The sequence below is a fragment of the Cupressus sempervirens genome, chromosome 1, assembly GCF_028749045.1.
Source record: "Cupressus sempervirens isolate cs-2001-9-10 chromosome 1, ASM2874904v1, whole genome shotgun sequence".
Classification (NCBI taxonomy): domain Eukaryota; kingdom Viridiplantae; phylum Streptophyta; class Pinopsida; order Cupressales; family Cupressaceae; genus Cupressus; species Cupressus sempervirens.
In genome coordinates, this window is record NC_143118.1 from 646,711,173 (window position 1) to 646,726,578 (window position 15,406).

General features: G+C 35.1%; 1 protein-coding gene across 1 annotated transcript in view; it reads left to right on the forward strand.

Annotated features, from left to right (window-relative positions):
• LOC149579564 (uncharacterized) overlaps window positions 1–10,438 on the forward strand; it is a 64,020-nt gene extending 53,582 nt beyond the window's left edge. The window contains exons 7-14 of the mRNA XM_089785902.1: window positions 958–1,038; window positions 1,332–1,430; window positions 1,562–1,747; window positions 2,082–2,166; window positions 2,282–2,352; window positions 2,439–2,516; window positions 9,516–9,665; window positions 9,856–10,438. Of these exons, the coding sequence (XP_089642028.1) occupies window positions 958–1,038; window positions 1,332–1,430; window positions 1,562–1,747; window positions 2,082–2,166; window positions 2,282–2,352; window positions 2,439–2,516; window positions 9,516–9,665; window positions 9,856–9,999 (894 nt within the window). The 3' untranslated portion in view covers window positions 10,000–10,438. The remainder of the gene's footprint in view (window positions 1–957; window positions 1,039–1,331; window positions 1,431–1,561; window positions 1,748–2,081; window positions 2,167–2,281; window positions 2,353–2,438; window positions 2,517–9,515; window positions 9,666–9,855) is intronic.
• Window positions 10,439–15,406: the final 4,968 nt, after the last annotated feature.

Consider the following 15,406-nt stretch of genomic DNA (forward strand, 5'->3'; position numbering starts at 1 on the left):
ATTCAAATTAGGTTATTATAATAATATATGTATATATAAATTTTAATATATTTATTATCTATATTTTAACAAAATTTATATTAAAATTTAAAATTTTATTTTATTACTTTTTATAATAATATGTACATACAACATTAATATATTTATCATTTATATTTTAATAAAAAATATTCAAAATTTAATATTTATTATATTATACTCTTTTTACAATTTTTTTTATAAGGAGAAGGCCAAAGCCAAATGGAGAGGAGGTGAATGTTAGATTTTAACTAACCCATTTAACTTACATTTTCAATGGTCATGTTCTGATCTGTTCTCCTTTCAGGAGCTCTCACCAATCCTGCCAAACTCCAGAGTCTATTTCTTTCATAATATTCATTTGACAATGTTCTATGAGGCTTCCCATGTACAGATTTCTTGCATATGAGTATCTTCCTGCTTGTAGCTTTATCTAAAGTGGCTATCAACTTTTCAGATAAGCTAATATAAATATTTTCTTACATTTTTAAATCTAATATAATGTTGTTCTGTATTTATGGACTTATTAAAATATCAATTTATATAGGTTTTTTTTTTTTTTTGCTTGGTTTATATAGGTGGATTCTATGGGAAGCTTTTTTGCAAGTTTTTTTGCCTTGTAGAACTTCAACCAATTTTTTTTTGAGGGTTATCTCAATATAATTTTGCAACTAAATCACTTTAGTTCAATTTCGGATCTATGATCCCCTAAAAATTGGAATAAAAATTTCCAATTCCTTTCCCGAATGCGTACCCTTAAAAATTAGTTTATGTTTTATAGCCAAACACACATTTTAGTATTTGCAAAATAATTGTTATTTTTTATCATTTCAGGCTAACTTCAATTTTCATACTTTCGTTGACTTCTTGTAATTTCAGGAAAATTGAGTTTTTGGACAGAAAGGCTTTATGGTCTAATGTGGGTTTTGTTTGTCTCAGGTGAAAGTGGCTGTCCAGTATATGCGACGGGTTATTCAAAAGAGAGCTGGCTTTGATATAATGGATCTAAATGTTGCCCAGGTTTGTCATTTGAAACAAACATTATCCATTATACTAACCTTTGCTGCTGCATGGGTGCATCTTTTCAAGTTCTTTTAATTATTTAACATTATTTCATGTCTCATACTAAAGGCATAGGTTGATTTTTTCTACGCTTAGGCTGTATTATTTGTAATTTGTTTATTATGATATAATGTAGTTGAAGTGTGAACAGAAATAAAAAGAAATATCAATGATATAACAAAAATTGGGATTTATGCTAATATTTAATTTGTATTAAAGTTTGTAATCCACAAATTGAGTTGACATTGCAGATAGCTCCAAAAACCTTCATTCCCGCACTATTTGGACATGCAACTGAAGACGTATTCATCCAGCCACATCATTCTGACAGCATTTTCAAGTCATATGCGGTATTGGATTTAAGTTTTGTATTATTTACTATTTCTATTGAATTTGAATAGCTCCTGTTATGAAGACAAGTGTAGCATGCATAAAACAAGTAATCAAATTCCTCTATTGTATGTGTTGGGTGATTTTATAGGGAGACAAGAATATAATCAAGTTTGAGGGTGATCACAATTCTGCACGTCCCCAGTTCTACTATGATTCAGTGTCTATATTCTTCTACAATGTCCTTCGCCCTCCACAAATGGCAGCTACAGGGACTTCTGCAGCTGACAAATATTTTGAACTTGGTGCATTACGGCTGGGCAATGCAGTGGATGAGGTAAAATTTGTTGAAAGCTCCCTGTGTTTTATCACCTCATTTATTATCAGATGAGAAATAAAAGCTGCAAATAATATTACATTATTGAAAAGGTGAAGCAAATAATAGTAAAGTAATCAAGAAATTGAATTAGAATTACTTTTGGTATCTTAGAGGTAAACCAAAACTAACTTGCTTTGATACTAGATTCAGGAAATGAAGAGAAGGTAAGAACAAGTGTCTGAAAATGCAGTCAAAAACCATATTCTAGAATAAGAGGGATATAGTTGAGGTACAATATTTGATGGTTGTGTTTTGTGAAATATATCTATTGAAACTTTGTTTTACTCTTTAGAATCTACTGTACGAGATCATCACTGGAATACGTATGCTAGAACCTGGGGCAGCTAGCTCTTCTTCAGCTCCTTGCACAACCAATGGTGATATAAGCTTTTCATTTAGCATTTTGGCCCTTTGTATTCTAGTTCTCTGAAGTCTTGCTTGGCAGCTTTAAAGCTGGGATTTGGATGCTTATTTGTAGCTTATGTTTTGCAGGATCTAACATGCCTTTACCAAATGAAGCACTTCATGAGTCAGAGTCTTCTACAGAAATCCAGAAAATGATTGTAAGATGAAGATGACAATGTAGCTTATGAATGTTAGCTTTTTAATTTAATTCTGGACAATGTAGCTTATGACATTGTTTCTTCAGGTACCAGAAGGAACCATAGAACAACATGATGTTGTCTTTGAGCTAGGGGGAGATGAGGTAGAATCATGTTCAGGACGGGTAAGTGTTATTAAGGCTAATGCTCTGGTGTTTCTTGGATGTGATGTCCTTAAAAAATGCCATGAATTGCCAAATATTCATAGGGGTTGTATGCTTTATTCTCTTATAGCCACAACATTATTGTGCTTTGTGGAGATTTTTTTACAGGTTTCAATTCCTCCCAGTTCATATAATGCATGTTAAATAAGTTGATTTACATATGCATAATCATTGTGCAATACTTTTAATCTGTTACAATTGTTTCTTTTTTCGATAGTTAATATGGGTTTGAAACTTTGACATGATAGGGACGACCTGTGAAGTTAGGATTATGTTAGTTAGGTGGAGTCATTGTCAGTGCTTTCATTGAAGGCTTTTTTCAAGACATTTTTTTTTCAGTAAAAACATTGGAAATATAGTAATTTTTCTGTTGAAACTATTAGAATTTTTAAAATTTGATTTAGGCCTGCCCTAATCTTAGTTTTGACATTGCAAAATGTACTATAAAAAACAAACTCTAGATTTATAATCTTCTAGAATCATTACAAGGTTGCCATTTACTTCATGCATCATTTTGATCCTCCCCCATATGCAAACAAATATAGATAATTTTGTAGCACACACTTGACGATTATGCCTGTGAGTACCCAAGATTTGCCCTTGATTGCAATAATTTAAAGCTTGTATGGTTCTGGAGATAAGTTTTTTTTTTTTGGTTTGATCAAGAACCTGCTAGCAAGCTCTGGAGACTCCTTAGTCACATGAGATGAGGTGGTGTGCTTAAAAGGTGATCTTATCACAGTTGCCTCCAGTATGCCATCCACTTATTTCCCCTATAATGGCTGATTACAGGAGTTAAAAAGTGCACACAGTATTTCACACAACAAGACCTGTGATAAAATATTCTCAGAATGAAATGGTCTATAGATTAAATCAAAACTGTGCATATATCAATAAATGAACAATTACATAATATCATGATTCAGAACTGTATATATAATAAAATAAAGATAGTCACAAATATATTATTAACGATTCATGGAATATCATGATTCAGAATTGTATATATAGTCACAACTATATTATTAATGTACAGTATGTGCCATATAATATCCATGCTCAGATATATATAGTCACAACTATATTATTAATGTACAGTATGTGCCATATAATATCCATGCTCAGATGGCAGCTCTGAGTTTTTGTCATCTGGTCTTTCTATTTTCTTCTTTTTGTCCATGATGCTGAGAGGAAAGATTTAGTCTTCACTCAATATCGCCTAAGATCAAGAGTTGTAATATTTGAATGCCAAGGGATTTATCTCATAATAGATCAAATCCCTCATTGTTGGTCAGTTTATGTTTATTGACAATTCTTAATCGCTGCATCTTAACAGTCACTATTAATGTGATTGTTTAGTTGAAATTCCAACTGCCTTCTTAGCAAGAATATTCATGGTTTAATCACTTCACTTAAGACACTTCACCATGATCTCTTCCATGACTATAATATCATTAAGCAGCTTAATAATTCAACGGTGGCCAAATAAAAGAAAATTGTGAAGCCTTGTATTAGGATGATTTTCTTAGATGTGAATCGGTGACTGGTTTTACCGTTTTCCCCTTTTCAGTGACCGTCTTTGTTAGGGTTCATGACGATACTATTTAACACATTCTCTCCTTTCTTATATTAATTTACCTGTGGTCCTGTCTAATTAAACAAGATGCAGTGCAGAAGTTGCAAAACATACCACTGGAGGAGGAGAACAGAAAATGGAAAGAGCTTTAATCTACCTTATCTGGAATTTTATTGGAAAGTCTAAAATTTTGGTAAATGGATCAATGCGAAGGAGAAGCACGTTGATTCTCATTTGAATAAATTTATTTGCCATTCTCTTCAGAAAATGATATTGCTGGTATTTTTCAGAGTCAATGTCTTAGTGGGTCCTTTTATGGACTGCTGGAATTTTGCATTCAATACTACTGAGAATCTTACTGTAATTATTTTGCTATTATCTATTTCTTTCTTTTATACTTCCTGATGAATTTCAAGGCAAAGCTTCCATTAATGATTTTTCAGCTCTCCAAACCTACTTTCTAATGGATTTTCGCCTGACCACGTAGATTGTGTTGATTATAATCTCTTAAAAAAGGTGAACTTATGTTTATAATTTGTTCCCGTTGTCATTCTCTTTCACTTGTTCATTCATATCATTTTAGTCTTTCTGATTTGTATTTGTGCTTCTCAATGAAAGCCATATAAGCATCTGGGCCATACTTGTTTTAAGATACAGCATGGGTATGGTTGGCAGGCCTATTAGATACGGCTAGAACAAAATTTGTATTGGAAAAAAGGCTGATGAGAAAACCTATGAAAACAAAAGACACATACTCATTATGGAGTGACAAAATACAATTCTCTACTCTCTATAGTCAACTAGGAGGTCATAGATAGATGTTCTTAGCAATTAGAACATTTCCTTCCACTTGGATCCCTCCCCGCTAAAGAAGAGATTACATCAAATTGTAAAGATTGATTTTCAACTTCTACATGCAGTACTTCGAGATATTTTAAAATATAAAATGCCGTGGACAGCCTATTGAAAAGACTACAGGTTTTTTTTCCCATACAGAATAGATATACAAAGTAGTATGTTAAATCTCTCCAAACTCTGTTGGTATATCAAAACCTTTTCTGAACAGTGTTGGAGCATAGACAATGGTAGAAAATGGCACCAACATCAAGCATTGTCAGATTGTTGAGAAAGCATACTGGTGTAGAGGCCATAATCCAGTCTATCATCATTTCCTTTCATACCAGCTTCAGAGAATATGGAGGATTAATGCCTGTATGTTAGACACACCATAGTCTCTACCTTCTCTCACTATCATATTTCTGTTGTATTTCTCCAACCAAACTGATAATCATAGTGATATGTGGTTCCATGATATCCTCAACTTTATTATGAAGTTTAAGAACCATGTGATATTGAAAAGAAGAGCAACTACTTGCTACAAAAGAGTTGATATTGCTTTAGACAGAGTTTGAACAATTGAAAAGTTGCTTCTGATGTGACTGAAGTCGGGAACTGGAATATTTTTTTTTGCAGTATTATTCAGGCTGATAAAATATTGTATTACAGGTCTAGAAAAGTTATTTGGAAGAGATCAAATGAGTATAGGAAATTTGCATGAGCCTATGCATTTTACAGACATCACTATGCATAATTATATACAGGCCTCGGATTACACCATTGTTTTGCTCCCACCCATCATATCCCTCCAAGGTTTATTGCAAGAACTAATGGAACATCTCCCATTTTAGGGTTTACGCAAATTGGTGAATGGGATTTTAATTTTTTTATGTTTATATTATTTCTTTGGCATATGTACATATTTGTAGGATCCTGGATGTATCATATGTAATATTTTGCACTTAGTTTCGCTTTCTTGGTCTTGGTCCTAGTTCATGATGTTTTTTTTATAGAGGAGGCTCTTTGCTCACCTATGTGACATTTGTCAAGCATATTTTGCTTTGGAACAAGCACCTCCTCATTCATCCGATGTTCTTTTAGTGGATGTTAATGTTCTGATTAGTGGATGTTAATGTTCTGATTGTTGAAATTTAGTAGATTTTTACCTCTAGTAACTTTTCCATCCTCAAATACTTAGGATATGCCATGGCAAGGGTCCAAGAATCTATTCATCTGCTATCCTGAAATTCCAACTAGTCTAAGTTGAGAGAGAATGATATGCAAGGTGGCGTGTCATGATTATAGTTGTTATGAGCTTTCTTGATCATCCATGTATCTGTAAATCAGTTGTGCTACGAATTGGCCTGTAGGATACTTGCACACACAACAACAAACACAAGATAAGTATTCCTGCACTACCATGCTTGTTAAATCCAGTATGTGTAGGGTGGAGGAATACCATAGTTAGATCTCTGGTAGTAGAATAGATCTAAGAATCTATTCATCTGGAGTCCTAAAATCCAATTAGTCCAAGTTGAGAGAGAATGATATACATGGTGACATGTCATGATTCTAATTCTCTATAAGTTCTGTTTGATCATCTATCTATCCATTGATCCATCTATCTACCTACCTATAAACCAGCCGTTGTGCTACAAAGTGGCCTGTGGCATATTTCCATATCCTAGAACAAATGCAAGATAAGTCTGCCGGCACTACCATGCTAGTTACATCCAGTGTGTAGGCTGGAGGAATACCATCACCTATCACACATTAAAGTAGTCTTCTCATTCTCACCACCACAATGCATTGATCATATGAATCATCAATTACTTTTAAAAAGAGCCAAGAACAAAGTACAGAAACCCACCTCCAAATATGAACAATTTGGAAATTTAATAGAGCTTATTCCATATCAGACAGGGAGTTAATCAATAATAGACTTCTTAATATGATTGAGTCTCAAATAAGAGCAATTTGGAAATTCAGTAGAGATTATTCCAAATTGGATAAGGGGTGTTAGTTCTAGACCGTCTCAACAAGTAATAGTCAACCAGCCCTAATTTGCATTTTGGGATGAGGAAACCATAATAAATCTAGGGCTCTTACTCTGGACACTAAAGAATGCTGATGCCTTGTCTTGAGAGACACAATATGCTAGAACTGGGCCCCATCACATGTCAAGGAATAGTTTAAATTGGGGACTATTCCCACGACATGGTATATACCAGAAATGGGCTACAATTTCAAGAAAAAGAAAGAAAACCAAAATCAGTCTCCCTCATGACACAATAGTCAATATCAACTTCGATAAGTGAAACTAAATTTAAAAATTCCAAGTCAGTTTATACAGATATTCTGTCTCACTTGTGGTGGAGTAGCTAGGATGTATGTGATTCATAAGAAGTATAACACATCAATCGAAACATATTGGAAAGTTGGATATATTTAAAATGGGTCATTATTACTGCTCTTGGAATCTGATATGTTGAGTCTCTTATATTCTATTATTTCATAGTGGTTAAAACTGCACATGCACTTGTGTCTCTTCTATTCTGTTCTAGTCATGATATTGATCTTATTGCCAACTCAGTCCAATCTTCCTCAGTACAAAGGAAGGTTACACTGCTCTACTCATTTGAGCTCGTCACAAAAAAATTGCTAGGAGTATTTATTAGGGAAGCTAGCACTAACCACTGGAACTTCTACTCAGATCTCTGTATCTGATTAAGATTAAAATATTTATGATAGTGATACGGTATCCAATTATTTGCTATTAACTTTTTTCCAAACATCTTGGTGAGCACTTGGTGATCAGATATTAGATAAAGTAGAGAAATTGAGATTTTGAAAAGAAGTTAGTGCTCATTCCCATCAAACCTTGTCAACATAGTAGGAAACACTCCAAAGGACTCTAATGCCTGGACTTCGGCTGAAATTTTGTTGGATTTCATTAAAACTTTGCATAAATTAGTTAAATTGCACCTCTTTTAGCAGCAGCTAAATTGATATTTGTTTTGTGTTTATTTGGAATGTCTGTTGCCATTGCTCTCAATACAAATGGTAGCTTAAATAGCCTAGTTTGGTGCAAATATTTGACTAAAATTGAGGTGCCTCTGAGACACTCAAATCTGTAGGAAGTGCAAGTATGAAAGTTTGATATTTCTGGCACTCCCATGAATGAATAGTTGAGTTTTGAGATTTTCAATTTCAATCTCATTGACAATGCACTGGGAGTTGCTTGAATAGCCTATTCCAAGGTTATTGAGTTGCACATATCCAGCTAAAATTGCTGGCATTGCCAATCTCATGAAATGGTACTAAAATTGAGGCTCAGATTACACAAAGTCACTTGAGGTGCTTCTGATTAAAGCCTTTACCTTATCTACACTCCATTAACAATTCAATAATCTGTAGAGAACTTAAAATTGGGAAGGAAGAAATTGTAAGATATTTATTATGTATACCTGATTTCAGTTTGTCTATTTTCATGATGATATGTTTCAAGTTTCAGTTGTCAAGTTTAATGTTCCAGTTTATATCATACACAGGTTTTGGAGGTTCAAACCCTACATGGTTGGAACTCTTTCACTTTGTATATCCATATACCTTGCACATAGCCCTGCATCTTTCTACTAATACAGCTTTAGGCTTTTCGATTTATTTGGAATGTGTTGGATGTAATTAGTGGCAGTGTTGTTGTTAATTGGATACTAATACTCGCTCATTTGGCTTGACTTTATTTTAATGTTTTGTTGCGTATAGCCCTGCATCTTTCTACTAATATAGCTTTAGGCTATTCAATTTTTTTGGAATGTGTTGGATGTAATTAGTGGCAGTGTTGTTGATCATTGGACAATGGATACTAATAATCGCTCATTTGGTTTGTCTTTAGTTTTATGTTTTGTCTACCTGTGCCAATGTACTTGTCTATAGTATATATTATTTGCATTCTGCAGAATAATGAAATACATATTCTATTTATACTGGGTTGCAGGGTCATTGATCTTTTGCACTATGCCTAGTTATCTCATTTACAGCCAATAATATTAAGCTGTATATAGTCTATATACTGCTTAATTAAAACCCAAGAAACCACTGAGGCAAGGATATACATAGGCCATTAGTTGGATGATTGAATCACATCCAAATGACTGTCAATGCGTTTGCACCTACCCACAAAAACACACACAGTGGTTGAAAGATATGTTCTGGACATATATTGCGTTAGCTGGGTTATGATGCAGGATTGGGTCATGCAAGTGGGTATACAAAGAGTAGCTTCATCTGCTACTCCATGGTGATTCTACATAGAAAGACTGGTTGAATTGTAGATGTTTTTAGTTTCCTCTCTTTTCTGTAGCTTGATGGCCATAAAGCCTCACAACTCATGAATTCTCTGAGTATTCTTATTACTACATTTTGTGTGCTAAATTGGATGGTATAAAAACTAAATATGGAGTGTTGGCTACTCTCTAACAGATACAAAAGTGTCATTAAAGGTGTAAATCATCTATAATCCATTCTAATGTTTATTGAATTTTCAGGGTAAAGGGAATGGTCAAAATGATGACTGCTCCTCTTATTCAAGCTCAAACCGTGAAAGCTGGGGAAGATGTTCTTCCTTGGGAGTAAGTGATGAAGAGTCGTCCATTGAAAACTTTGCACCTTTTTCCTTAAATGCAAATGATGAACAGGTGATAAATTTGCTCAAAACTTTGTTGAACAAATTGAATTATATAAAATATTTGCGTGCTATAAGAACTCTTGTTAAACAACTGTTATTTTGTAGATCATAGTTTAATGAGTAGTTGTCAGTTGGAAATATCTGTTCAGCAATTTGTGTTCGGGTGTCTGAGACAACTTCATATGGCAATTATTTTGCAGGCAGATAAAGTAGCTGCACTAAAAGGGTTAAGTGCATCCAGGAAAGTTCCAAAGGCAAAATCTGAGAAACTGGAAGCTTTAGGTCAGCGGGTAAGATTGAGCATCCTAAAACGGATACGCCACAAGAATAGCAGTTCTACATGATTGATTGCTGTATTATTTGGTAACATATTAGTCACTTCCAACTATTTTTGCAAAGTTTTATTCTTGTATGTGTAGCAGAATTACTTTCTGCTCGATGGAAATCTATCGTATTTCTCTGAGATGTACATTACATTGTTCCGTTGCCTAGGGCATTGATGAAAAAGAGGAAAGTGCAATTTATTTGTATCATAGACTGGTCACTCATGTATAGGACTGCATCATTGAAGAATGTTTTCAGTATCTGTTGAGATAAAATTCATCCTTTCCCTGGTGTTTTGAGGGAGAGGATAGCTATATTTCTGTAAATTGCATCCTTTCCAGTGTCTTGAAAGACTGTTCTTCCGTTAGTCCTAATTTAACTGTGAGAAACTGCAGTGCCCTGTGTAGCTTTCTCAATCTGATTTCAAATTCATGATTAACTCACTTTCCTCTCTAGAAATGTTCATTTTCTTATGTTCCAAAGTTGCAGATCATCTTTATAATTTTTCTTATTTAGGGCATGCAATGGTCTTTGAGTAAAACTCCAATGTCTGATTTTCCATGTTTACAATTTCTATGGTCTACCACTACGAAGGTAAGAATCTCTCATGGAAATGGTTTCTGTTTTGTTGTATTTTAATGAATTTGTTGCACAGAAGGGGCAAGTATTGACATATAATGTGTTAAGCACATGTGTGAGCACGTGCCTGACTGGAAAGACAAAACAACACATGAATAAATCTTAATTAAAACTAGTAGCAGCTGTGCCATTAAATAAACAAATAATAAGTTGTCTATTCTCAAGCATATCTTGAATGCAAAAATATTATTCAACTATTAGCCCACTTGGCATCTCACTCACCGTGCTTAGTTAACTTGATTGTCAATGAATGAGAGACCTTAAATGCAGCTTGAAATAATTTAATGTTATCCATTAAATCTCATGGCTTTTAAGGTGTATACTATATTAGAGTGCACAGACATAATTTCCGAAGAGATCAGGTTATATTTTTCGTTTGACATTGTATGCTTGTAGATGGGGGTCTTCATGCAGAGATTATGGCAAGTACGATCAATTTAGGTAGGTACTGTATGGTCTGCTAAAAATTAAAGGGGATTCTGCCAATTTTTTATCCTTTTGGTGCTTTAAACACTACACGGTGTACAGGAAAACTAATTAACAATTAAAACATGCAGTTGTCAAAATTAAAACTTAACAATTTTATGGTAATATACTGTTAACGTATGCTGGATGGGCATGCAAAGAAAATTTCCACCATTATGTGTGACTTTTTAATGTGTTCCTGCTGTTGTCCTCAAAGACTGGTATACCGAGTTTAACAATATATCACAAATCATGTCTTATCAACATGCCAATAACAAAGTAACAGCCACTGGCCTTTACATGTTACAGCAACTGCCCTTGTTAGAGTAGCGTTTGATCTTCTGACAGCTTCTGGACTCTTTGTTCAACAAGGGTCAGGCTTTCTTGTTTTGACTCCTGATTATAATCGAAACATACCAACAATAAATAAAAAAGCGATTGATGGTTTATTTATATTCTTCAAGTGAATGTGGATGGACAGTGGTTTAACATGGCATGTTTGTGTTGTTTTGGATAATGCCAACTATTATCCCGCTTGGCATATCACTCACCGTGCTTAGTTGACTTGATTCAATGAATGAGAGACCTTAAATGCAGCCTGAAATAATTTAATGTTAGCCATTAAATCTCATGGCTTTTAAGGTGTATACTATATTAGAGCGCACAGACATAAATTTGAAGATATACAGGTTATATTTTTCGTTTGACATTGCATGCTTGTAGATGGGGGCCCTCATGCAGAGATTATGGCAAGTACGATCGATTTAGGCAGGTACTGTAGGATCTGCTAAAAATTTAAGGGGATTCTGCCAATTTTATTCCTTTTGGTGCTTTAAACACTACATGTTGTAAAGGAACACTAATTGACAATTAAAACATGCAGTTGTCAACATATACAGATTAAAACTCTTGAATCTGCTAATGCTGCATGGGCATGTTAAAGAAATTTCCACCATTATGTGTGACTTTTTAATGTGTTCCTGGTGTTGTCCTCAAAGATTGTGGTATACCGAGTTTAAAAATATATCACAAATCATGTCTTATCAACATGCCAATAACAAAAGTAACAGCCACTGGCCTTGACATGTTACAGCAACTGCCCTTGAGTAGTGTTTGGTCTTCTGATAGCTTCTGGACTCTTTGTTTTACAAGGGTCAGGCTTTCTTGTTTTGATTCCTGATTATAATCGAAACATGCCAACAATAAACTGTCATCGGTAAACATTGTGTAGCCAATGGGGTGATTGTCGTCAGTGTTTTCGTATTCTGTAGCCGACATCATCGGTAAATAGTTTGTAGTGGATATAATGTTGTGGCCGACAGACTCCTTCGGGAAGGTTCGGCGGGTAGTATTTATACCCCGTCTGGGATCATTGTAAAACATCTTCTATCATCTTATCTTATCACGCATAATGTAATATTTTGGCATATGCGAATAATCTAAAGAGTTATGCTGTTTGTATTTCCATTGTCTGTATGCATTGATTTAGTTTACCTGTATTGTAAACATAAACAAAAAAGTGATTGAGGTAATAACATTTTATTGTAATTTGGTGAGGCAAAGCGTAACTTATACTATGTCTCCCACTCTCGCTGCTTCTGCGTTTGAAAATGTGTCGGCTTGTGTTCCCGCTTGTCATTCGGGTGAAGGCGCTGCATGTTTTGGTGGTGGTGGGCGTGCTACGGGTGGGGGTAGGGTTGCATTTGGCACCCTTCCTTCTCCGTTTGCCCCTCGTTCTGTTTCAGGGTCTCCTGGTTCTGGGTTTGGCACCCTTTCTTCTCCGTCTGCCCCTCGTTCTCTTGGTTCTGGGGGAAGGACTTTTGCAGAGATGGCTGCCTTTGAAGTTGGATTACATGGTGCTATCCCTCACGCCGTTTCATTTGGGCCTTCTCATGTTTCCCCTGTAAATGTTTTAAAGCCTATTAGGGTTTCTTTAGACCCAGAAATAGTTGAAGATGTTTTCCATACGGTCGAAGATCATTCTTCTTTTGCAGCCATTTTTCGCTTTCGGGGTTTTTGGCCCTAGCTTGCTGATCTACACGCTTGGATCTTCAAGCATTGGGAACCATTTATAGACAATAATGTCCACATCTTTCCATCTGCAAAAGGCTTCTTTATAGCTAAGTTTGAAAGTACTAACGACAGGAAGACTATTTTGTGTCATAATAGTTTTTCCTGGCAGGGCAGATATCCACTTATGGCCAAATTGTGGCATATAGATTTTGATCCACTTTCAGAGTCCTTTAATAAGTTCCTTATCTAGGTTCGGCTTCCAAATCTCCCGATGCATCTTTGGCAAGATTTTATTTTTGAAACTATTGGGAATGCTATTGGTGATTTTTTATATGTGGATTCTGATACTTTAGATATTTTCCATTCGGCGTGTGCACGAATTCTTGTAGAGTTGGATGTTTCTAAGGGCCTTCCTAAGGCGATTTGCTTGGATTTTCCGAGGGGTTCTTGGACTCAAATGTTGAATTTTGAAGGCATCCCTTTTCGTTGCAAGAATCGTCACATGATAGGTCACATTGCTGCTCGTTGTGTTGCTGGGAAGGCCAAATCAAGGCGGCCACCTTCTTGGTGGTCAGGGGCCTCTTCTGAGCACTATACGGTGAAAAAATCCTTGGTTGCTCCTGTGGATTCTGTGGCTGTGTTAATTATTGGTAGTTGGACAGCTGTTATTTCTGACCCGGAAATAGCAGTTGTATTTATGGGTAGCTTGGACAACTGTTCGTCCTTATTTATGTATAGCAGCACTATTTATGGGTAGTTTGGACAACTGTTTGTCCACTTGCCAAGAATTAGTAAATGGTTGTTGCAAGGATAATTATTTACTAATTTTAGAGATTCCTTTTTGGACACCTTGCAACCAATTCTATTATTGGCTGTCGAGTTGTCTTAGTCTCCGCCGTTGATTTGATTTAATCTCGGTCGTTGGTTTACCAACAGGAGTAGTATAAAAAGGGGTCATTGGGTCATTTGGATAAGAAGTTTTGGAGAAACGTTTGCAGTGTTAGCAAACAGTCTTGCAGTGTTAGCAAGGGCGCAATGTTAGCGTGGGGATAACAGTGGGGAATATCAACGGGAGAAATTAGGAGGTTGTCGGAGTTCTGCCAGCGAGAGGCAAGGAATTTTGTATCTCTTGATTTGCTGAAGTTTAATATAATTCTTCATTTGTAGAACTGGTTTTCCCTTAGGGGTTTTTCTAGGGACAATTTGTCCAAAAATATTGTGTTCATTGTGTTGCGCATTTCTTTCCGTATTTTATAAGTGAAGTTGCAGTTGTGTTATTTTTCGATATTAGCTGAGAATTTATTTTCAGCAGTATAATAATCGTTTATGATAGGAGATTAATAATCAGTGACTGCAATAGTTGATTTTTCACACTGTGGTCTCTTTTGGCGATCATTCAGTGCCTATGGTAGAGGACGATGTCCTCTCCTCGATCTTTACTCCTGTATCAAATGCTCTTCCTGGGGGCCAATCATCTTCTAATTCTCCTAGGGAGATTGTTGTGGCTTCTGTGTCCCTTGGGTTCCATTGTTCTATTTCTTCAGAGGCTTGGGTTGTTGAGGCTACGAAGGTTGAGGACGGTTGGATTGAGGTTAAAAGAAAGAAATCTAAGCCTTTTGCTCCCCCTATAGATATGAACCTCCGGTCACGCAAGGGAGACTTTAAATTAAAAGGAAAATCATAAGTTCCCTTGTTCTGATTGGTTTTTTTTGTGATGGTGTGCTGGTTGTGGTACTGGTATGTTGGTTACTGTTTTGGGAGGTTCTTCTGGTTGCTTTGTTTACCAGTTTGTTTACTTTCTAGGTTCCAGTGTATTTTCTGGTTGCTTTTTTTAGTCATATCAGTTGGTTTCAAGTCCCTGTAAAACTTGGTTTAGATGTTCAGTTGGTTTCAAGTCCTTATAATACCTGGTAGTGCTTCATGATTTATCTTTCTTTTTGTTGTAAAGGGTTTCAGAGCCCTTCAAAACTTGCTTTTACCTTAATCTAAAACAAAAAAGTGATTGATGGCTTATTTATGTTCTTCAAGTGAATGTGGATGGATAATGATTAAACAAGGCATATTTGTGTTGTTTTGGTTGTGTTATTGGCATAGCATAATATAATAATATTTGTCTCTAGTGACAATGCTAATTATTAAGTTTTTATAAATTTGATGGTTAATATAATCTAATTTTGGTTGATAAATATTTAAAGATATGCAACGTTAAAATAATATAATAATAACAACTATTAGTATAATAACTATTAATCACAAGAAATATATTTTATACTTTCTTTGAAGTGATAATCTATGTCCACACGAGAGGAA